Source organism: Protopterus annectens, chromosome 3.part1, assembly GCF_019279795.1.
Source record: "Protopterus annectens isolate FY-2018-M chromosome 3.part1, PAN1.0, whole genome shotgun sequence".
NCBI lineage: Eukaryota > Metazoa > Chordata > Ceratodontiformes > Protopteridae > Protopterus > Protopterus annectens.
In genome coordinates, this window is record NC_056732.1 from 1708857257 (window position 1) to 1708882918 (window position 25662).

The 25662-nt window shown below is 41.8% G+C and overlaps 1 protein-coding gene across 1 annotated transcript in view; it reads right to left on the bottom strand.

The window, feature by feature from the left end:
- The window catches only part of ADCK5 (aarF domain containing kinase 5), a 1011483-nt gene that overhangs the window by 492225 nt on the left and 493596 nt on the right, over nt 1-25662 (bottom strand). The window contains exon 7 of the mRNA XM_044067719.1: nt 3023-3136. Within this exon, the coding sequence (XP_043923654.1) occupies nt 3023-3136 (114 nt within the window). The remainder of the gene's footprint in view (nt 1-3022; nt 3137-25662) is intronic.

Sequence of the window (25662 nt, forward strand, 5' to 3'; positions counted from 1 at the left end):
GGTTAGTGGCACAGCACGATGTGTCAGAGATCATCCACGTGCAACTAACAATGGGCAAAACTGCAATTCAAATTGTAGCTTGCTACAAATCATCCACCATGTCCCAGGACCTCCATTCCGCATTTCTGGAAACACTGGGAAATATAAAGGTCCTACCAAACACCCTAATATTGGGTGATTTCAGTTACCTAAACATTAATTGGGGGAACTACTCAAGTATTAACTCCCTTGCCCAACATTTCCTAGAATTTATACACTCAAACACCTTGGATCAACTGGTCAACACTCCCACCAGAGGTGACAACATATTGGACCTGGTCATCACCAACATGGGCAACTGGTGCTCCACACCGGAGGTCAACCTCTCGCTGGTTAGATCTGACTATAAACAAATCACTTTGGATAGTTACATTCCACCCCCACCTCCGGACAAGGAACCACTGTGAAAAACTTTTCAAAAGCAATCTTCACATTACTTAAGACCGAGGTGGAAAGTTTCAAAGCCTCCATGCTAAAGGATAACATTGTCCAAGCTGCAAAATCCTTTACTAATGCATTCTACGGGCACCTACAAGAATGCATGGATCGTGCTATCCCAAGCAAAACCAAGACTCACTTCTCCAAGAAAAGGAAACCAGTCTGGTGGACTCCTGCCACAAACAATCTATACAATAGAAGGAGGAAACTAGTACAGAAAAGAGTAAAATCCCAAGAAGGAAAGACATCTCTGATCAGTATTGGCAAGAAACTACAATCCCTCATAAAATAATCTAAGGCGAGTTTCGAAAGAAAAATTGCCAAGGACTGCAAAGATAACCACAAGGCATTCTTTAGCTATTTCAAGAATCTAAGTGGCAATGCTCAGATCTCCTCAGAGGTACTGCAGAATGGTAAAAAATACACTGAACCGACCAATATTGCCGATATCCTGGCAGACAGGTTCAGCTCAAACTTCACCCTCCTCTCACTCCCAAAAGGGCCCATAACCATACCAGAATAATGTAGAGCTCCTGAAATCACAGACACTCTGGTTAAAACAGCCCTCTCCAAAGCCAAAAACACAGCATCAACGGGACCGGACGGTGTCCCAGGCTGCGTCCTAAACGAGCTCAAAGACGAACTAACCCCCCACCTAAACACACTGTTCAAACTCAGCCTCTCCACAGGTTACGTACCCATAGAGTGGCGCACAGCAATGGTTATTCTGCTCCACAAAGGTGGAGCCACAACAGACCCCGGGAACTATCGCCCTATAAGCCTGACTAGCTTGGTCTGCAAGGCTATGGAGCGCATCATCATTGAACTCATTAACAGAGACATTGTGACCCTCCAAACACTGCACCCTACCCAGTTCGGCTTTGTTAAGGGCAGATCATGTCATCTAAACCTGGTGGACTTCTTTGAGACAGTTACCAAGGCTATAGACGAGGGAAAGGTGGTACACAAGCCTACCTAGACCTCACAAAGGCCTTTGACACCATTCTCCATTCTGGTATTATAGACAAGCTCACCAGCCTGAACATAAATCCCTACATCACAAGATGGGTTGCCAACTGGCTGACGGACAGAACCCACATGGTAAGAGTTGTGGGAGCTAGGTCTGACTCTAAACCGGTTACAAGTTGTGTTCCCCAGGGATCAGTCCTAGGACCCCTCCTGTTTGGCATATACTTCTCAGAGGTACAGGCAAGCATAGGAGGACTATGGCTGACCAAGTTTGCAGACGACTGCAAACTAGGGGCTATAATTGACTCTCCGGCTGACACAGACATCCTCCAAAAGGGTCTCACTGAGACGGATACCTGGTGTCAAAATCATGGCCTCAAGCTAAATGCCAAAAAGTGCATAGTCATCCCCTTTGGAAAAAACAAAGTACTCACAAACTACCACATAGGTGGTAGTCCCCTAAATACAGACTACATAATAAGGGATCTGGGGAACCAAGTAGATAATAAACTCTCCTTTGATAATCACATTGCCAAAGTGGTTAGAAAATCCTTCTACATAGCTTACTTCATCACAAAAAGGTTCACGTCCAGATCAAAAGAGGTCATTGTGCCTACTCATCGCTCATCAAACCAATCATAGAGTACAACTCCCCATTTGAGATGTATCTTACAGGACACCTGCAACATCTGGAAAGACCACAGAAGTACCTCACCAAGAGGATCACTGGCCTCAAACAGATTCCCTATGCAGCTCGACTGAAGAAACTCCAGCTGTACTCGGTTGCATACCACCTACACAGAGGTGATCTCTGCCTGACATACAAGGCCATGTCCAATCCAGAACTGATGGACATGCTCCACCTAAAGAAAAGCTTATCACCTCGAGCCACACGCTCTAGGGATCTAAACCTCACCACAACAATAAATAGGATGTGCTGCAGGGATAGATTCCTGTCACAGAGACTTCCCATGCTTTGGAACAAGATTTCAATCTACATTAGGCAGAGCTCCTCACTAACACTCTTCAAGAAAAACCTTGATAAGTGGATGGGAAACAGAAAGTTTACCCCGTGGATCACTTCAGTGGCTCTGCTGGACAGAGGCACAGGGAACTAATCTAAGGGGGCAGTGAAAGCCAACACATTCTGGCTAGGCTTATAAATGCCTTCGGGCAGACAGCCTAGTACCTACCTATGAACTTATACCAAAGCTGAGGAAAGCAGAAAAAGAAATCTCAACAGTTATTCACTGCAGAAAGTGCTCAAAGTCAAACACTGAAATGACTATTCTATGAACTTAACAAATGAAGCAAAAGACCATTCTAAGCATATAGCCAGAGAACACTGATTTTAACCTAGTTTTAAATCGTTTCTTTCTATTTATAATATGTCAGAATACTCAGAGATCATTAAGTAAACGCACAATGTTCTGCAACTGAACTTGATGTTTCATTCCTAGCCATAGAATACATCACATTAGTTGATATTAAGGAGTCTATTTCACCGACACAAAAAGTAAATCTCTCTTCTAAATATTGCAAAAATAAGCTGAGACAAAGCCATTTTTGTTCATACCTTTAGAACCCAGCGAAATCCAAAGCTGGGATGCATGAACTCAATGATATCAAGAAGAATTTCTAAAGTCTTGATATCCCCATCAAATCGATCTCTTAAGTCAATGTATTGTACCTGAGAATGAAACAGACAAGTAGAAAAATATGAGTAACACAGACATCCACAGCAAATGAGCAATAAACCAGAGGGTAAAACAACTGCACGAAGTATGGCAGGGTGCACAATAGTTTTCAAGTCATGATCTCACAGTAATGCCCTAAAATCTCCCACCCATATCAGTAACATATGCAACAGAATATCAGAGAGTCACACATGAAGAATAGGCTTGAGTAGTTGACAGCCAGCTGTTCAATCTTTGAGGATTACACCACATGTGCTATACCTCATCCAGATTGAGGTCAGAGGATACAGCAAGGTGGTAAGGAATACAGCTGTCATACCTCTCAGCCTCTTAACACAAGATACCCTATACCGAGGTGTACACAAATGTCTTGTATAAACACCTATATAAATGTATAGACTCAGCCATACTGGAATGGATCAAATCAAAATCCTCACGAAAAAATAAGCCACCCTAGTGGACATCCAACATTAACAGGTTATACAAGAAGAGAAATAAATTGCTGTCAAAAAACAAGAGGGGATGGTCTCAGCAAAAGGAGAACTCCCTCCAATCCTAACCACAACTCTTCTCAAATCGTATAACATAGTAAGTAGTTAATATCTCTGAAAAGAACCTTCTCCATATATTAACTTCACCGCCTATTAACTTGTACCTCATATCCCATACAGGCTCATTATTTACTCTACCCATAGTGCAGCCAATATGTTACTCCTACTCACACTACCTCCTACCACAATCTACAAGTCACACATGTCTACTCTCCCACTAGATCAATCAACATTCCAACAAACACCATTCCCACAGATATTCAAGTATCACCATACCTATATAATAATTCTTACACAGAACTCTTTTCACTCAAATACACTCGCATACAGGCAGCCCCCCATCTGCAACACATGTATGCCAAACTACTATCCAAACTCTCACATTTATTTCTATTCAGATTATCTCTATTTAATCTTAGTGGGGACATGCATCCAAATCCGGGTCCTCAACTCCAACAACACACACCCCATCCAGATGGAAATTCTGTCCTTAAAAACTTCCTCAATTACTCACAAAACAGCTCTGATCTTCTAATCATTAATATGAATCGAAGAAATCTAAGAAGCATTCCTAAAGTCCATATTATCCACGCTATCCTTACCCTGTACTCCCCAGATATTGCAGTATTAACAGAGACGTGGTTAAAACATCACATTCAAGACAGCAAAATCCTAACCCAAAGATACAATATCCATAGACTCAACAGGGCACATAAAGGTGGTGGCAGCATAATCATTATCTACAAGGATACACTTACCCTGGAACATACGGATAGCACCCCCCCCTCCAATCTTAGAAAGTCAGAAATATAAGTCTACCCCTTCCAGCTAAACACTAACAAAAGCATTATCATAATAGCAGCCTATATCCCTCCCCCTGGTAACCTCCCCCTGGTAACAATACCTGTATAATTGAAAACCTTTGTTGCTGGACTGCCACTACATTTAACTAAGAAAAAAATCATCTTAGGAGATTTTAACCTAGACAGGCTTACCTGCACCTCAGACAACCCAACCAACTTTATTAACCTCTGGTTTCTCTCAAATAATCTGCTCCCCAACCAGAAATGACAAGCACAGTAACAAGCATTCCATCCTGGATTGGACACTTACAAACAGGCCCTCCCTGTGTCACCATTCTGGTTCCCTCCTAGACTCTCTTAGTGACCATATGCCTACCTATTTCTCAGACACAGAATACGCCCTACTAAAAACATCATACATAAATATATTTGCAGCAAAAAAAATTCTCCCCCAAAAAATTCAACTCCCTCCTAAAACAATGTGACTGGACTCCTCTAAAACATCTCTAGTTAGACAATGTGGTCCAATACTTAAGTAATAAATTCCTCAATATCCTTAACAACCTGACTCCCCTTAGAAAAATTTGGGTAAAACCAAAACCAATCCCCTGACTAACAACAGATACGAAACTACTCATGAAACAAAGAGATGGAGCATGGTCACACTATCCAATAAACAAAAAACAAAATTCCCTTCTCAATTATCGTTGATTAAGAAATTTAGCCAAAAAATAAATCAAAAATGACAAAAAAAAAATTATACTATAAAACAATCCAACAAAAACATCAAAACAACCCCCAAAACTTCTGGGGCACCATAAAACAACTATTAAACCAATGAAAATGCACAATGCCACCCCCCCACCTCCCCAAATAACACAGAGACCATATCTACCCAATTTAACTCCCATTCATTGCTTTAATACTGTCCCTAGTAAAAAACAAACAAAAAAAAAAAAGATTACAATACTCCACTAATTGTTCCCACCAGCTCTACTTCTCATTCCATGTATTTTGCTATTAGACCAATTCAAACTAGCTCCATAAATAAACTTCTAGACAAACTAAAACCTATATCGCTTGCTACAGAACTACTCCCCAATTAATTTCTTAAAATGGCAGCAGACTCAATCTCTTATCCCATCTACCTAATGATCAACCGTTGTCTCTCTGAACAATATATCCCCAAATTGTGGAAAATCTATCATATCATCCCCTTGCATAAAGGGGGGCGCATCCATAGAATTCTGAAACTATAAGCCATTCGCTGTACTACCCTTCAGCAGAAAAATGCATGCATTCACAACTCCTGCCCGGTCTACTAAACAATAATCTTCTCTTCAACTTCCAGCCTGGTTTAAGTTCAAAACACAGTACCACAACCACTCTTTTAAACTTCACAGATACAGTCAACCAGCTTAGAAACAATATATTCCTCCACATGTCTAAGGCTTTTGACATGGTAGCTCATCAAAGACTTCTCAATGAACTAGCCACCTTAAACCTCTCCCAATCAGCCATATCATGGTTTTACAGCTACTTGTCTGAATGCCAACAAGCAGTCAAGTGGCAAAATGTTATCTCGTCCCTGCAACCTGTCTCAGTTGGTGTTCCACAAGGATCAATTCTTGGGTCACTACTCTTCTCCATTTTCACCAACAAACTCAGTACTGCCACCCGCCTAGCTACCATCATACAATACATAGATGACTCCTCCCCTCATCTGCACAGCTCCCTTCCTTCCTGAGCTCCTACACAGAAACCAAAAATCCTTTACAGATACAGAACATTATCATAAGCTTGGAAGCTGCCCTACTCTATGAACTAGACTGCCCACTAGAACATTCTATATAATGAAGCAGACCACAATGCAGCTCTGAAAAAGCTACTAAATCAACTTTATCATGACTCAAGCTAAGCTTTTCTCTCAAAAATGAGACATTTAACATCTAGCAGATTAAGGAGGTTTATCAGGGAGTGGGATCATCCCTAGCTACAATGGCAAAGGTAGGTCAAAGAAGTGAATACCAAATCTGTGCTGATATAAAGAAACATCCCAGGATTCAGATACACAGTGGTAATTATGCATACCTTAACAAGAAAGTGTGCTCAGGTTACTGTAACTAACTCTGCATTACAACCGAGGATCAATCTGCCAACTCTTCTAAGCAAAAATTTTTTTTTTTTTTTTACAGCCAATAGCCTCTATCTGTGAACTACTTCAAAGACCATATCTCATTCCCTAGCCATTCTTCTTATGGGGGGTGCCTACTGCCCAGTATGCCTATATCACCTATTCATTCTTGTACCCCAGGATTTCCACCCTACTTTTCATATTAAAACCACTGTGATTAACACATTAAATAAATTACTCTGAAAGCGTGCAAAAGTATTCTTGGCCCTAAAAACTCCCCTTTGCAGCTTTTCTTTATAAGAATAGCAGCTCATCCTCTGTTATCACATTCACTGTTTCTCTGACAGCTGGGATTTCCCTTGAATTCTTCAAGCAGGCCCCCAACTGTCTCACTTCCCAGACCTGCTCATACTAATACAACCTCGTACTTCTGCCTTTGTTTTTTAGCCAATTTTTTTTGGAAAAAAAAAAAAGTAAATATTCAGACTACTGAACATTTAGCTTTCAAATTCTCAGCCTGAATTTAGGAAAAGTTTCAACACCAGCTAGCTTCAATGTCATACAGCAATAAAAAACTTACCATGGCCCGTGTAACTTGACTTTGAATATCAGCTTAGGCACCTAGTGAATCTGGCATTGGGGAAGATAAAATGAAGATACTTTTTCAGTTCACCTCTCTTTCAGGGGCAGGGAGACACATGTGCAGATTTTCATTCCTATGGTAGAATCCCCACTGGAAACCAAAGATCATGCAGGAGTGTTGCCTTCGGGGGGCAGTCTAGAGAGGGTTACCTCACTAGCAGAAGTGAGTGCCACATCCTTACTCAACCTTACAAAGTAGGATTAGGGACCCAAAACCCTCTAAGCCTTGGATAGGTGACATTTCCACTCTCCACTGCTTGCCTCTTGAGGAACAAAAGGAACATATGGCTCTTATCTTCTGAAGGAAATAAAACGTCAGAATGTCAGCCTAATCTCAGTGAGGCACAGTGGGAAAAGAAAAACAAAGGCAAACGTTTCAACACCTTTACTACTATGCCAGTGACGTTATCTAGGGGAATAAAGTCAAGGGGTGTCTGTCCACAGCTCTTCATGAAAATTCAAATGTGAAGGTCGTATCAAAAGAGCACTTCCTTCTGTCCAGGATTAAGAAGTCAGGGTTCAAAACAGCCATGTTTCCAGAATTATCTAAATGACTACACATTTCATGTTTTCATGGGTCATCTTCTGGTCACAGTTCATTCATATCTGGTGAACCTCAAAGTTCTGTATTATGGCCAATCCTATTTCCTCAAGTTAAAAATAAGCCTTCAACTGATCTACCTAATCTAAACATGGAATTGTACACTGATAACTTACTCTTGTGAAAACTGGTAAAACTTGTGAATCCAAAGAGAAGGACCTACAACATGCCTTTTCTGCTCTCCTATAATGGCTAAAGCTGAACAGGCTTGCCATAAATGCTAAAACTTCAATAACCATGGTGGTGGGCATCCAACAAAGGCTCAGTGGCAAAATCCCCTTCTCTGTGCATGATGCACTCAATTGTCCCACCTGACAAGTTACACAGCACAGGTGACTAGCTCTCTGGTTGGATGATTACCTAATATTTACTCAACCAGCTCAAGTTATGTTACAAAGTACATAATTTGCTTATGCATGAAGTGCAAAAAAAATGTTTGTGTCTATCTGTTTAATCCCAAGCCAGTGTAAAAATTACTTGTGATTTCATTGCTTATGTCCTACAATACCAACCTCCTACATACTACAGTAAAAAAAAAAAACAGATGTGACACTTCAATTCAGTGGCAGACTAGATACCACTGTACCACAGCACAGAAAGTCAGCTGGCTTTTGATGAGTGACAGTGTGTCCCACATACTTACCTCATTAACGACCAGATTAGCTAAAATGCACTATTGACACCTCTGGCCAAGAAATGTATAATCAAAGAATAGCACACCCACAAGTCTCAAGTCAACAGATCCTTAACCCTGCTGTTGCCAGTTTTCTGCTTTGTTGCCGATGTGAGGGTATTTCAAAACCTTCTCTTGCCTGGTGTAATCAAATCCTTACTGAACGTCAGTGTATTCCAAAGTGCGTACTGTGCATATCAGGCAAACAGGAAAAATGACTACAGCAACTTTACTGAACATCAGTGTATTCCACAGTGCGTACTGTGCATATCAGGCAAACAGGAAAAATGACTACAGCAACTTTACTGAACGTCAGTGTATTCCACAGTGCGTACTGTGCATATCAGGCAAACAGGAAAAATGACTACAGCAACTTTACTGAACGTCAGTGTATACCACAGTGCATACTGTGCATATCAGGCAAACAGGAAAAATGACTACAGCAACTTTACTGAACGTCAGTGTATTCCACAGTGCGGACTGTGCATATCAGGCAAACCGGAAAAATGACTACAGCAACTTTACTGAACGTCAGTGTATTCCACAGTGCGTACTGTGCATATCAGGCAAACTGGAAAAATGACTACAGCAACTTTACTGAACGTCAGTGTATTCCACAGTGCATACTGTGCATATCAGGCAAACAGGAAAAATGACTAAAGCAACTTTACTGAAGGTCAGTGTATTCCACAGTGCGTACTGTGCATATCAGGCAAACAGGAAAAATGACTACAGCAACTTTACTGAACGTCAGTGTATTCCACAGTGCGTACTGTGCATATCAGGCAAACAGGAAAAATGACTACAGCAACTTTACTGAACGTCAGTGTATTCCACAGTGCATACTGTGCATATCAGGCAAACAGGAAAAATGACTACAGCAACTTTACTGAACGTCAGTGTATTCCACAGTGCGTACTGTGCATATCAGGCAAACAGGAAAAATGACTACAGCAACTTTACTGAACGTCAGTGTATTCCACAGTGCATACTGTGCATATCAGGCAAACGGAAAAAATGACTACAGCAACTTTACTGAACGTCAGTGTATTCCACAGTGCGTACTGTGCATATCAGGCAAACAGGAAAAGTGACTCCAGCAACTTTACTGAACGTCAGTGTATTCCACAGTGCGTACTGTGCATATCAGGCAAACTGGAAAAATGACTACAGCAACTTTACTGAACGTCAGTGTATTCCACAGTGCATACTGTGCATATCAGGCAAACAGGAAAAATGACTAAAGCAACTTTACTGAAGGTCAGTGTATTCCACAGTGCGTACTGTGCATATCAGGCAAACAGGAAAAATGACTACAGCAACTTTACTGAACGTCAGTGTATTCCACAGTGCGTACTGTGCATATCAGGCAAACAGGAAAAATGACTACAGCAACTTTACTGAACGTCAGTGTATTCCACAGTGCGTACTGTGCATATCAGGCAAACAGGAAAAATGACTACAGCAACTTTACTGAACGTCAGTGTATTCCACAGTGAGTACTGTGCATATCAGGCAAACAGGAAAAATGACTCCAGCAACTTTACTGAACGTCAGTGTATTCCACAGTGCGTACTGTGCATATCAGGCAAACGGGAAAAATGACTACAGTAACTTTACTGAACGTCAGTGTATTCCACAGTGCGTACTGTGCATATCAGGCAAACGGGAAAAATGACTACAGCAACTTTACTGAACGTCAGTGTATTCCACAGTGCGTATTTACTGAACGTCAGTGTATTCCACAGTGCGTACTGTGCATATCAGGCAAACAGGAAAAATGACTACAGCAACTTTACTGAACGTCAGTGTATTCCACAGTGCGTACTGTGCATATCAGGCAAACAGGAAAAATGACTACAGCAACTTTACTGAACGTCAGTGTATTCCACAGTGCATACTGTGCATATCAGGCAAACGGGAAAAATGACTACAGCAACTTTACTGAACGTCAGTGTATTCCACAGTGCGTACTGTGCATATCAGGCAAACAGGCAAAATGACTACAGCAACTTTACTGAACGTCAGTGTATTCCACAGTGCGTACTCTGCATATCAGGCAAACAGGAAAAATGACTACAGCAACTTTACTGAACGTCAGTGTATTCCACAGTGCGTACTGTGCATATCAGGCAAATGGGAAAAATGACTACAGCAACTTTACTGAACGTCAGTGTATTCCACAGTGCGTACTGTGCATATCAGGCAAACAGGAAAAATGACTACAGCAACTTTACTGAATGTCAGTGTATTCCACAGTGTGTACTGTGCATATCAGGCAAACAGGAAAAATGACTACAGCAACTTTACTGAACGTCGGTGTATTCCACAGTGCGTACTGTGCATATCAGGCAAACAGGAAAAATGACTACAGCAACTTTACTGAACGTCAGTGTATTCCACAGTGCGTACTGTGCATATCAGGCAAACGGGAAAAATGACTACAGCAACTTTACTGAACGTCAGTGTATTCCACAGTGCGTACTGTGCATATCAGGCAAATGGGAAAAATGACTACAGCAACTTTACTGAACGTCAGTGTATTCCACAGTGTGTACTGTGCATATCAGGCAAACAGGAAAAATGACTACAGCAACTTTACTGAACGTCAGTGTATTCCACAGTGCGTACTGTGCATATCAGGCAAACAGGAAAAATGACTACAGCAACTTTACTGAACGTCAGTGTATTCCACAGTGCGTACTGTGCATATCAGGCAAACGGGAAAAATGACTACAGCAACTTTACTGAACGTCAGTGTATTCCACAGTGCGTACTGTGCATATCAGGCAAACGGGAAAAATGACTACAGCAACTTTACTGAACGTCAGTGTATTCCACAGTGCGTACTGTGCATATCAGGCAAACAGGAAAAATGACTACAGCAACTTTACTGAACGTCAGTGTATTCCACAGTGCGTGCTGTGCATATCAGGCAAACGGGAAAAATGACTACAGCAACTTTACTGAACGTCAGTGTAATCCACAGTGTGTACTGTGTATATCAGGCAAACAGGAAAAATTACTACAGCAACTTTACTGAACATCAGTGTATTCCACAGTGCGTACTGTGCATATAAGGCAAACAGGAAAAATGACTACAGCAACTTTACTGAACGTCAGTGTATTCCACAGTGCGTACTGTGCATATCAGGCAAACGGGAAAAATGACAACAGCAACTTTACTGAACGTCAGTGTATTCCACAGTGCGTACTGTGCATATCAGGCAAACAGGAAAAATGACTCCAGCCACTTTACTGAACGTCAGTGTATTCCACAGTGCGTACTGTGCATATCAGGCAAACAGGAAAAATGACTACAGCAACTTTACTGAACGTCAGTGTATTCCACAGTGCGTACTGTGCATATCAGGCAAACAGGAAAAATGACTACAGCAACTTTACTGAACGTCGGTGTATTCCACAGTGCGTACTGTACATATCAGGCAAATGGGAAAAATGACTACAGCAACTTTACTGAACGTCAGTGTATTCCACAGTGCGTACTGTGCATATCAGGCAAACAGGAAAAATGACTACAGCAACTTTACTGAACGTCAGTGTATTCCACAGTGCGTACTGTGCATATCAGGCAAACAGGAAAAATGACTACAGCAACTTTACTGAACGTCGGTGTATTCCACAGTGCGTACTGTACATATCAGGCAAATGGGAAAAATGACTACAGCAACTTTACTGAACGTCAGTGTATTCCACAGTGCATACTGTGCATATCAGGCAAACGGGAAAAATGACTACAGCAACTTTACTGAACGTCAGTGTATTCCTCAGTGCGTACTGTGCATATCCGGCAAACAGGAAAAATGACTACAGCAACTTTACTGAACGTCAGTGTATTCCACAGTGCGTACTGTGCATATCAGGCAAACAGGAAAAATGACTACAGCAACTTTACTGAACGTCAGTGTATTCCACAGTGCGTACTGTGCATATCAGGCAAACAGGAAAAATGACTACAGCAACTTTACTGAACGTCAGTGTATTCCACAGTGCGTACTGTGCATATCAGGCAAACAGGAAAAATGACTACAGCAACTTTACTGAACGTCAGTGTATTCCACAGTGCGTACTGTGCATATCAGGCAAACGGGAAAAATGACTACAGAAACTTTACTGAACGTCAGTGTATTCCACAGTGTGTACTGTGCATATCAGGCAAACAGGAAAAATTACTACAGCAACTTTACTGAACGTCAGTGTATTCCACAGTGCGTACTGTGCATATCAGGCAAACGGGAAAAATGACTACAGCAACTTTACTGAACGTCAGTGTATTCCACAGTGCGTACTGTGCATATCAGGCAAACGGGAAAAATGACTACAGCAACTTTACTGAACGTCAGTGTATTCCACAGTGCGTACTGTGCATATCAGGCAAACAGGAAAAATGACTACAGCAACTTTACTGAACGTCAGTGTATTCCACAGTGCGTACTGTGCATATCAGGCAAACAGGAAAAATGACTACAGCAACTTTACTGAACGTCAGTGTATTCCACAGTGCATACTGTGCATATCAGGCAAACGGGAAAAATGACTACAGCAACTTTACTGAACGTCAGTGTATTCCACAGTGCGTACTGTGCATATCAGGCAAACGGGAAAAATGACTACAGCAACTTTACTGAACGTCAGTGTATTCCACAGTGCATACTGTGCATATCAGGCAAACGGGAAAAATGACTACAGCAACTTTACTGAACGTCAGTGTATTCCACAGTGCTTACTGTGCATATCAGGCAAACGGGAAAAATGACTACAGCAACTTTACTGAACGTCAGTGTATTCCACAGTGCGTACTGTGCATATCAGGCAAACAGGAAAAATGACTACAGCAACTTTACTGAACGTCAGTGTATTCCACAGTGCGTACTGTGCATATCATGCAAACGGGAAAAATGACTACAGCAACTTTACTGAACGTCAGTGTATTCCACAATGCGTACTGTGCATATCAGCCAAACAGGAAAAATGACTACAGCAACTTTACTGAACGTCAGTGTATTCCACAGTGCGTACTGTGCATATCAGGCAAACGGGAAAAATGACTACAGCAACTTTACTGAACGTCAGTGTATTCCACAGTGCGTACTGTGCATATCAGGCAAACGGAAAAATGACTACAGCAACTTTACTGAACGTCAGTGTATTCCACAGTGCATACTGTGCATATCAGGCAAACGGGAAAAATGACTACAGCAACTTTACTGAACGTCAGTGTATTCCACAGTGCGTACTGTGCATATCAGGCAAACGGGAAAAATGACTACAGCAACTTTACTGAACGTCAGTGTATTCCACAGTGCGTACTGTGCATATCAGGCAAACGGGAAAAATGACTACAGCAACTTTACTGAACGTCAGTGTATTCCACAGTGCGTACTGTGCATATCAGGCAAACAGGAAAAATGACTACAGCAACTTTACTGAACGTCAGTGTATTCCACAGTGCGTACTGTGCATATCAGGCAAACAGGAAAAATGACTACAGCAACTTTACTGAACGTCAGTGTATTCCACAGTGCGTACTGTGCATATCAGGCAAACAGGAAAAATGACTACAGTAACTTTACTGAACGTCAGTGTATTCCACAGTGCGTACTGTGCATATCAGGCAAACGGGAAAAATGACTACAGCAACTTTACTGAACGTCAGTGTATTCCACAGTGCGTACTGTGCATATCAGGCAACAGCAACTTTACTGAATGTCAGTGTATTCCACAGTGCGTACTGTGCATATCAGGCAAACAGGAAAAATGACTACAGCAACTTTACTGAACGTCAGTGTATTCCACAGTGCGTACTGTGCATATCAGGGAAACAGGCAAAATGACTACAGCAACTTTACTGAACGTCAGTGTATTCCACAGTGCATACTGTGCATATCAGGCAAACGGGAAAATGACTACAGCAACTTTACTGAACGTCAGTGTATTCCACAGTGCGTACTGTGCATATCAGGCAAACAGGAAAAATGACTACAGCAACTTTACTGAACGTCAGTGTATTCCACAGTGCGTACTGTGCATATCAGGCAAACAGGAAAAATGACTACAGCAACTTTACTGAACGTCAGTGTATTCCACAGTGCGTACTGTGCATATCAGGCAAACGGGAAAAATGACTACAGCAACTTTACTGAACGTCAGTGTATTCCACAGTGTGTACTGTGCATATCAGGCAAACAGGAAAAATTACTACAGCAACTTTACTGAACGTCAGTGTATTCCACAGTGCGTACTGTGCATATCAGGCAAACGGGAAAAATGACTACATCAACTTTACTGAACGAAAGTGTATTCCACAGTGCGTACTGTGCATATCAGGCAAACAGGAAAAATGACTACAGCAACTTTACTGAACATCAGTGTATTCCACAGTGCGTACTGTGCATATCAGGCAAACAGGAAAAATGACTACAGCAACTTTACTGAACGTCAGTGTATTCCACAGTGCGTGCTGTGCATATCAGGCAAACGGGAAAAATGACTACAGCAACTTTACTGAACGTCAGTGTATTCCACAGTGCGTACTGTGCATATCAGGCAAACAGGAAAAATGACTACAGCAACTTTACTGAACGTCAGTGTATTCCACAGTGCGTACTGTGCATATCAGGCAAACGGGAAAAATGACTACAGAAACTTTACTTAACGTCAGTGTATTCCATAGTGTGTACTGTGCATATCAGGCAAACAGGAAAAATTACTACAGCAACTTTACTGAACGTCAGTGTATTCCACAGTGCGTACTGTGCATATCAGGCAAACAGGAAAAATGACTACAGCAACTTTACTGAATGTCAGTGTATTCCACAGTGCGTACTGTGCATATCAGGCAAACGGGATAAATGACTACAGCAACTTTACTGAACGTCAGTGTATTCCACAGTGCGTACTGTGCATATCAGGCAAACAGGAAAAATGACTACAGCAACTTTACTGAACGTCAGTGTATTCCACAGTGCGTACTGTGCATATCAGGCAAACAGGAAAAATGACTACAGCAACTTTACTGAACGTCAGTGTATTCCACAGTGCGTACTGTGCATATCAGGCAAACAGGAAAAATGACTACAGCAACTTTACTGAACGTCAGTGTATTCCACAGTGCGTACTGTGCATATCAGGCAAACAGGAAAAATGACTACAGCAACTTTACTGAACGCCAGTGTATTCCACAGTGCGTACTGTGCATATCAGGCAAACAGGAAAAATGACTACAGCAACTTTACTGAACGTCAGTGTATTCCACAGTGCGTACTGTGCATATCAGGCAAACAGGAAAAATGACTACAGCAACTTTACTGAACGTCAGTGTATTCCACAGTGCGTACTGTGCATATCAGGCAAACAGGAAAAATGACTACAGCAACTTTACTGAACGTCAGTGTATTCCACAATGCGTACTGTGCATATCAGGCAAACAGGAAAAATGACTACAGCAACTTTACTGAACGTCAGTGTATTCCACAGTGCATACTGTGCATATCAGGCAAACAGGAAAAATGACTACAGCAACTTTACTGAACGTCAGTGTATTCCACAGTGCATACTGTGCATATCAGGCAAACGGGAAAAATGACTACAGCAACATTACTGAACGTCAGTGTATTCCACAGTGCGTACTGTGCATATCAGGCAAACAGGAAAAATGACTACAGCAACTTTACTGAACGCAGTGTATTCCACAGTGCGTACTGTGCATATCAGGCAAACAGGAAAAATGACTACAGCAACTTTACTGAACGTCAGTGTATTCCACAGTGCGTACTGTGCATATCAGGCAAACAGGAAAAATGACTACAGCAACTTTACTGAACGTCAGTGTATTCCACAGTGTGTGTACTGTGCATATCAGGCAAACAGGAAAAATTACTACAGCAACTTTACTGAACGTCAGTGTATTCCACAGTGCGTACTGTGCATATCAGGCAAACAGGAAAAATGACGACAGCAACTTTACTGAACGTCAGTGTATTCCACAGTGCGTACTGTGCATATCAGGCAAACGGGAAAAATGACTACAGCAACTGAAGAGTAAAGGAGAACGATAATATTTTAAAATGTTCGCACGGGAGACCAAAAGTGCGAAATAGAGGTGGTGGGGATTCTCCAACACATGAACAAAAGGTTATTTTGAAAGTGAAGAAATGACTGTTTATAGGAACTAACAAGAAAGGGTAGAACCACCACCATGTGGCATAACTTTAAATGACTCCACAGCTATTGCCAGAAGTGAGAAACCGAGTGACACAGGTTGTCAGTAACTCCTTGTTAAATGACGACAGGGTTAGAAAGCTGCAGACCCAGTGAACAATACTATTCCAAGTATTAGATGCGCTCCGTGTCCCCTTGTGAGTCAGTACTGGGACATCTTAGAGGTGATAGTGTTTCAGATGTTAATGCATACAAGGTTTGATTGTACAACTGCAGGTAGTGTAGAATGTAGTTAGAAGCAGTGGTTAAGGTTTACAAGTTTGCAGCACCAACTTTCTTGCTCTACCCTCTGGCAGAATTAAATATTATAAAAGTTTTATAAAAGCCACTGTGTGCCACTTGTCAGTTTCCACAGGATGGCGCCCACAGTGTTGCAGCAGTTAGTATTGTCACCTCACAGCAAGAGGTTCTCCTGTTCGATTCTTAGCTGGGGTGCCTTTTGTGCAGAATCTGCATGTCCTCTCTGCAGTTGCGTAGGTTTCCTCTAGGTGCTCCATTTCCCACCCACATTCCAGAGTCAAGCAGCAGATGGATTGGACACTCTAAATTGCCCATAGGTGCAAGTGTTTATGCAAGTGAGTAGTACGGATAAACCACCTCGGCAGGGCTAGCCACCTGGCAGTGTTAACCTTGGCTCAAGATGACTGTCACTGTTGAAGTGACATCCATGTGCAAAATGGGAAAAAGGGGTTGAGGATGGATGGATGAATCTACCTGGAAAAGAAAAAATAAAATACAGAGAAGCAGAATTCTGTTAGCTGATCTGACTACATATTGGTGCTGCCCCCCCAAATGCCACATGAGGCAAATGAGAATGGTGATTTACTGCAGTCTATAAGTGCTCTGGACATGGGTCCAGAGGATGTTAAATTCCAAAGTGTCATACTTCATGGCTTTTACATTAAGTATGTCCTTCTCCTCTAATGGTAACATTTATGGTCCTGTCTGACAACAAATGCTTTTGGCAGTTTTTACCTAAGTAAGTCGCACGTTTCTTTTTGATTCTTCTCACTAATTAGAATTAAAACTATACTTAAGTGTTTATTTTTCCTTCAGACAAGCCTCTTCTTTAAAAGAGTACAATACGCCATTTGGCATATACTTGACTAGGCACTTACAGCAGCTGGAGCAACCTCAGAAGTTCCTCACAAAGAAAATACAGGGTGCAAACAACATGACCTATGAAGACAGATTAAAAGCTGTATCCCTTTTGTATGTCACTTACCTATTAAGGGGAGATCTATGCCTGACCTACAAGGCAGTCACAAATCTAGCCCTGAAGGAGTTACACATCCCAAGTCAAACAGAAGGAGGGTCACCCGATTTAGGGATCTAAACTTAGTCAGCGACTCAAACAAGACATGCTGGAGAGAGAGATTTGTCTCAGAGATTGCCCCTTCTGTGGAACAGGCATCCTATTTAAATTAAGCAGAGCCCTTCTCTGACCCTGTTCAAATGCAATCTGGATCAATGGATGGCGAATCGCAAATTCACACCTGGGGTAGCACCTATGACCCTCATGGATAGGAGCAATCTGTAAGATACTCAAGGCATAAGCACAAAATCCATGCCATCCTCTTGCCTCTAGGTGTCATAAATTGGGTAAAATTGGGTTATTTGGCTAGGTTTCTAAGGGCTCTTAAGCCATTAGCCTAGAAATCTCCTGTGAATCTATGAGCCTAGGCCACCTTATAATTCAACAAAATTCCTCTTGCGGTGTTTTTGGTAGAAGTAGGAATGAAGGTGAAGTTAGATGGGTATATAAATAAGAAATATTGATTGAAAAATGTGGGATGAGACAGTACATAAGAGATTGACATAAATATAATATACTTTAATGTAGTTTTTCTTTTTTTACTATTTTTTATATCTTCATTGGGTGCACAGCATTCGGTAGCTTTCAAGTCAAATGGGATCCTTGTAGGAAAATAAAGATACTTATTCCTTCACTGGTTCCTCATGAACAGTTCCTTACTTCAGCAGGCTTCTAAAAACTTCTAGCATTTGATGCAACGCATTTTATTTCTTGTATATAATTTTTCTTACTTCATATTCATTCATTGCTCTTCGCATCCAAATTATCAGTGCTTTTTTAATTCCTAGGAGTTTCTCCTTCTTCCATTACTGATTTTGTGCATAACAACAAAACACCAGATTTCTAAATTTCACTGTACTCACTTTTTCCTTGTTTTTCCCTCACAACTCATTAACTCATCACATCATCTTCATCTTTGTCCCCCACTATTATTGTCATTTTGCAATGACTTCCTCTGCTGAATGTTCTTCAAATAGTTCAGCGACTGCTTCGATTATACTTTCCCCTTGTCTCTCTTGGTCTGTCTAGAACCTTGTCATTAATTACACTATATTTTTTTAAATATTCTGGTGTCATCATGATCATCATCGTCTTCATCACCTCCCTTTTTCCCATTTTCACAAGGGGGTTGTGTAGTCACATCAACATTAGTCAGCATGACTAAATCACCTAGAGACAATGTTTCCACTGCTGAATAGCTAGCCCTGACATGGAAAACGTGGTATAAGTGGCATCAATCCCCTTTTTCCCATTTTTACATGGGGTTGGGGTGTCACATCAATAGTGATCAAATCATCTACAGCCAATGTTCCCTCCACTGTAATAACATTATGTAAATAAGTACCAACTCAAACTAGTCTGCTGCTGGAGAAGTTTTTCTCTTGCCTGAAAAGTTTTGGGTTAAAGATGTGTAGCTGGTGGAACTCTTTGGGGCGGGGGACAGGCTCAAGGGCCTCTAGCGAGAAAACAGACTCATCAGCTTACTCTGTTAGTGCCTTCCTGCACTGGCTTGGAGTAGCAGTTTGGTTAGTAAAGGGAGAGTGGGTGTGAAAGGGGGTTAACTGTGTGACATCTGTATTGTCCGGGTTTGTTAATAAAAAAATTAATTAAAATAGTGTAGGGACCTCATTCCAGGCATGCCAAGATTAGTCTCAATGTGGCCTTCTAGAGGTGTATCAACATTTTCCTCTGCCATTATTCCAAAAGCAGTCACAAGTGTGCTACAGCCGATGCTTTAAGGAATGTGTTTGGCAATATAAGGAATAGTAGCACTAGCTGTAAAATTTTCTCCTTTGATTTGAGTACCACCGTGCCCCAACATCACTATGGAGAAAGTCTAGAAAGTACCATGTCCAAGCATTACTATGGAGATAGTTCAGAAGTAACACCATATCCTATTTTACTACTGATGTGATTTGGTAGTAGTATTATGACCTAATATTATTACTGAGATGGTCTGAGGAAAGCATCATGCCCCAATATTACTGATAAGATGGTTTGGGAATAGCATCATTCCAAAAATTACTACTGACATAGTTTGGGAGTAGCGAGATGCCCAAACATTACTACTGAGATAGTTTGGGAGTAGCATCAAGACCAAACATTACTACTGAGATGGTTAAGAGTAGCATCATGCCCAAACAGTACTACTGAGATGGTTTGGGAGTAGCATTATGCCCAAATAGTACTACTGAGATGGTTAAGAGTAGCACCATGCCCAAACATTACTATTGAGATGGGTTGGGGGTAGCATCATGCCCAAACATTACTACTGAGATGGTTTGAGAGTAGCATCATGCTCAAACATTACTACTGAGATGGTCTGAGAGTAGTGTCATGCCCAAACATTACTAATGAGATGGCCTGGGAATAGCAGCATGCCAAAACATTACTACTGAGATGGTTTGGGAATAGGGCCATGCCCAAACATTGCTACTGAGATGGTTTGGGAGTAGCATCATGCCCAAACATTACTACTGAGATGGCCTGGGAATAGCAGCATGCCCAAACATTACTACTGAGATGGTTTGAGAGTAGCGGCATGCCCACACTTTACTACTGAGATGGTCTGGGAACAGCGCCATACCCAAACATTGCTATTGAGATGGATTGGGAACAGCATCATGCCCAAACATTACTACTGAGATGGTCTGGGAACAGTGCCATACCCAAACATTACTACTGAGATGGATTGGGAACAGTGTCATGCCCAAACATTACTACTGAGATGGTTTGGGAGTAGTGTCATGCCCAAAGATTGCTACTGAGATGGTCTGGGAACAGCGCCATGCCCAAACATTACTACTGAGATGATTTGGGAACAGCTCCATGCCCAAACACTGCTAAGAGGATGGTTTGGGAACAGCTTCATGCCCAAACATTGCTACTGACATGGTTTGGGAGTACAGTCATGCCCAAACATTACTACCAAGATGGTTTGGGAGTAGCGTCATGCCCAAACATTGCTACTGATATGGTTAGGGAGCATACCTCTGAAATGTCCAGATTTTTCCCTCAAAATGTTGGTCTTTTCCTCAAAAAATTGTTGGTTTTCTGGCAGCTCACTGGGATGACCTGAGGAATGAACTTAGTAAATGTTGTTGTTGTATCTTTTGGCTTTTCCCGGTTAGGGGTCGCCACAGCGGAACTCCAGTCCGCTAATGATTGGCAGTAGATTTTTACATACTGAGTTGTCAGCCCTGACGCACAACCTTCAACGAAGGTACGCCCATTCACGCATGTCTCCACACAGAAGACGCTTTAGCTGAGAATCGAACAGGACAACGTCTTACTGTGAGGCGACAATGCTACCGCAGTCAATGAACTTAGTAAATAATGTCAAATATTTGAATTTCATTATTTACACAGTTTAGAAAACACATTTTGAAACATACCCTGTTATTCTATTAACTTGCTAAGTTTATAACAGCAATATTTAAAGTTTGTTCCTATTTTTGGGCCTTTGTACCACCACTATGTTAGGCTTCATCCAGATTTCTTCAGGTAAGAGGTTGAGAGGTATGTCTGGGAGTAGCATCATGCTCAAACATTACTACTGAGATGGTCTGGGAACAGTGCCATACCCAAACATTACTACTGAGATGGTTGGGAACAGCGCCATACCCAAACATTGCTACTGAGATGGTTTGGGAACAGCATCATGCCCAAACATTACTACTGAGATGGTCTGGGAACAGTGCCATGCCCAAACATTACTACTGAGATGGTTTGGGAACAGCATCATGCCCAAATATTGCTACTGAGATGATTTGGGAACAGCGCCATGCATAAACATTACTACTGAGATGGATTTGGAGTAGTGTCATGCCCAAGCATTACTACTGAGATGGTTTGGGAGTACAGTCATGCCCAAACATTGCTACTGATATGGTCTGGGAACAGCGCCATGCCAAACATTACTACTGAGATGATTTGGGAACAGCGCCATGCCCAAATGCTGCTAATAGGATGGTTTGGGAACAGCTTCATGCCCAAACATTGCTACTGATATATTTTGGGAGTACTGTCATGCCCAAGCATTACTACTGAGATGGTTTGGGAGTATTGTCATGCCCAAACATTACTACTGAGATGGTTTGGGAGTAGCGTCATGCCCAAACATTACTACTGAGATGGTTTGGGAGTAACGTCATGGCCAAACATTACTACTGAGATGGTATGGGATTAAAGTCATGCCCAAGCATTACTACTGACATGGTTTGGGAGTACCATGGCATGCCCAAGCATTACTGCTGACATGGTTTGGGAGAAGCATCATGCCTAATCATTACTATTGAGATGGTTTGGAAGCAGTATTATGCCCAAACACTACTAATGAGATGTCTGAAGTAGCATATATTACCTACTTGGTCAAACAACCACAAAAAAAAAAAAAATGAACAGTGCCCATGTATAGGTACCATCAATTATCATTTTCACAATCAGCCAGGTAAGCAACCACATACATTTCTGCTAGCGTCATATGCAACATTGTGTTAATATACCACAATTTACTGAAGAAATTTTAGCGAAATGAGTGCTCTCAAATTAGGTATCTTTCATATATTTTCAATAATCTGTGATTCTACCAAATGCTATTATACAACTTTATCAACACCAACTTCCTTTTCCAATTTTCTACATGGGGTAGGGGTGTCATGTCAACTGTCTCCACCTCTCTCTATTCAATGGCACTCTTCTACATTCTTTGACACGCAAGCCTGACTGTTGCAGATGTTCTTTCATACAATCCATCCATCTCTTTGCTGTATGTCCTTGTTTCCTCTTGCCTTTTTTTCTGTCTGCCCTAAATAATCTTCAACAGCTTGTCTTCTGATTTCTGCGCATGTGCCCAAACCAAGATAATCTGTTTTCTTTGAGCTTTTCTTCAATTAGAGATATTTTTTGGCTTCTGCTCTTATGTCCTCATTTCTTTGTCTGTCTCACAGTGTACATCCTACCACTCATCTCAGGCACTTCATCTCCATCACCTCTAGCTTCCTCAACTGTTCTGCCTTTACTGCCCAGATTTCTGTACCGTACAGATGGACTGGTGGCATGACTCTTTTGTGTACCTTACTTTTCAGCTTCTTTGGCATTCTTCTGTCATACACTACACCTGAAACACCATGTCAACTGGCTGCAGCCACTCTGATTTCAGCTTTGACATCCTCATTCAGACTTCCCTTCTCCTCAACCAGCCCTCCCAGATATCTGAAACTGTTAACCTGTTCCACTATTTACCCTTCTATCGCAATTCTCAACTTCTTCTGATTTCGCTCATTTGCTGCCATTACAACTGTCTTATCTCTACTCAGTTTCATCCCATATGCCTTCAGTTTTGCATTCCATTCCCTATCCTTTGTTGAAGTTCCTGTAATGCCACATCTTCTGCATATGGTAACTGTGTTGATCTGTCCTCTTCAAAATGTTTGCTATTATTAGTCCATCACTAGTATGAACAACAGTGGGCTCATTGCTGAATCCTGATGCACACTCACTCCCCACTGGGAACCCCTCTGCGAGACTGAACACTGTTCATACTTGAGTCTTTCGTGTCTTGTACATAGTTTGCACTAACTCTACCAATGTTTCTGGGACTTCAAACCACCTCAAGGCTGCCGAAATCAGCTTTCCTGGGATCTTGTCACATGCTTTCTTCCAAGTCTAGGAAAGCTCAGTTGGACTCTTTCCTCATTTCTAGTGTCCTGTCAAGTATCTCTCTCACTGCAAACACTGGGTCAGTTGTGCTGCATCCTGATCTGAAGCTGAACTGCTCATGTCCCATCAACTCTACATATTCATTTTCCAATCACCCTCTCCAGAACATTCATACTATGTGACAGGTGTTTGATATCTTTGTACTGCCCACAATTGTGGATGTCCCCTTTGTATTTGAACACTGGCACCAGTATAAACATTCTCTAATTATCTGGGATAGATCTTTCTCTCTGTACTGGTATTAGTGCACTCAAGAGCCATTATTCCCTGTCTTACACAACATCTTTATATCTGATGTGACCTCATCTGAGCCTGCTGCTTTCCCTGACTTCATTTTTCTTAGCCCTGTTCTTACTTTTTTCTAGGGTGGGCTCCTCATGTTTTCTCATTGTAGGCTGTGCCTGGGGCAGTACAGCTTCTGTGTGTGTTTTTTTTTCATTCAGAAACTGCTGGAAGTACTTCTACAATTTGCCTTTCATGTCCTGCAGATTGGTGAGCACATTGTTTTTCGCGCCCCTTATGAAGGGTGGCTGTCTATCTTCTTTATCTTTCTGCCTTGACTTGCAACCTGATATAGTTTCTTTGTGCCCCCTACTAAGTCACTTTCCAGAAGCGGGTAGAGTGCCTCCAATGCCCTTCTTCTTTGCTATTGCAACTCCTTTCTTAGCCTCTTTGTTAGCCAACCAGTATTTCCTCCTAGCCTGGTCTGTCTTTTCTAACTCCCACTTTCTCCTGCACTCCTTCTTTCTGTTGATGTCTTTCTGAAATTCTGCATTCCATCACCAGCCTTCCTTATGTATATTATTTCCATACCTGGCTTAACCATATATCTGTTCTGTAGTTCTCACAAATGCTGTTTTGAGGTGCTGCCATTCTTCTTCAACTCCACCTATTTCCTCTTTCTCTTGAGGTGCTAGAGCCCCGAGTAATCTCTTGAGCTGATAGGTTCATACTAGGCTATATGCCCTGGGGCATTTATAAGCCTAGCCCGATTGTGTTTGGCTTACGCCACCCCTTGATTTGAATATACTGTGCCCTTTTTAAAGTTTAGTTTACTGTGCCTCTGTCTAATAGTGACACGGAAGTAATCCCCAGGACAAACCTACGATCCCCCATCCACTCAAGATTCTTCTTGAAGAGAGTCAGTGAGGTGCTCTGCCTAACATGAATTGGAATTCTATTCCAGAGCTAAGGGAGCCTCTGGGTTATGAATCTGTCCCTCCAGCATGTTCTATTTATTTCTGTGCTGAGGTTCAAGTCCCTCGATTGCGTGGCTCTAAGGGATTTAGATTTACTGAGGTGGAGCATGTCCATTAATTCTGGGTTGGACATAGCTTTATATGTCAGGCATAGATCGCCTCGAAGTAGGCGGTATGCAACTGAGTAGAGCTGGAGTTTTTTTAACCGAGCAGCATATGGCATCTGTTTGAGTCCCTTGATCCTCCTGGTGAGGTACTTTTGGGGTCTTTCTAATTGCTGCAGGTGTCGGGTAAGGTACATCCCAAAGGGGGCACTGTATTCTATGATGGGCCTGATGAGGGATGAATAAAGGGGGCACAATTACCTCTCGATCAAGATGTGAATCCTTTCATGATGAGGTGGGCTATGTAGAAGGTCTTTCTAACCACTTTGGCAATGTGGTTGTCAAAGGAGAGATTGCTATCGACTTGGGTCCCCAGATCCCCAATTATTTTCTCTGTACTTAATGGGTTACCACCCATGTGGTAATTTGTGGGCACATTGTTTTTGCCAAAGGGTATGACTATACACTTTTTGGCATTTAGCTTTAGATCATGGCTCTGGCACCAGTTATCCGTCTCTGCAAGACCTTTTTGAAG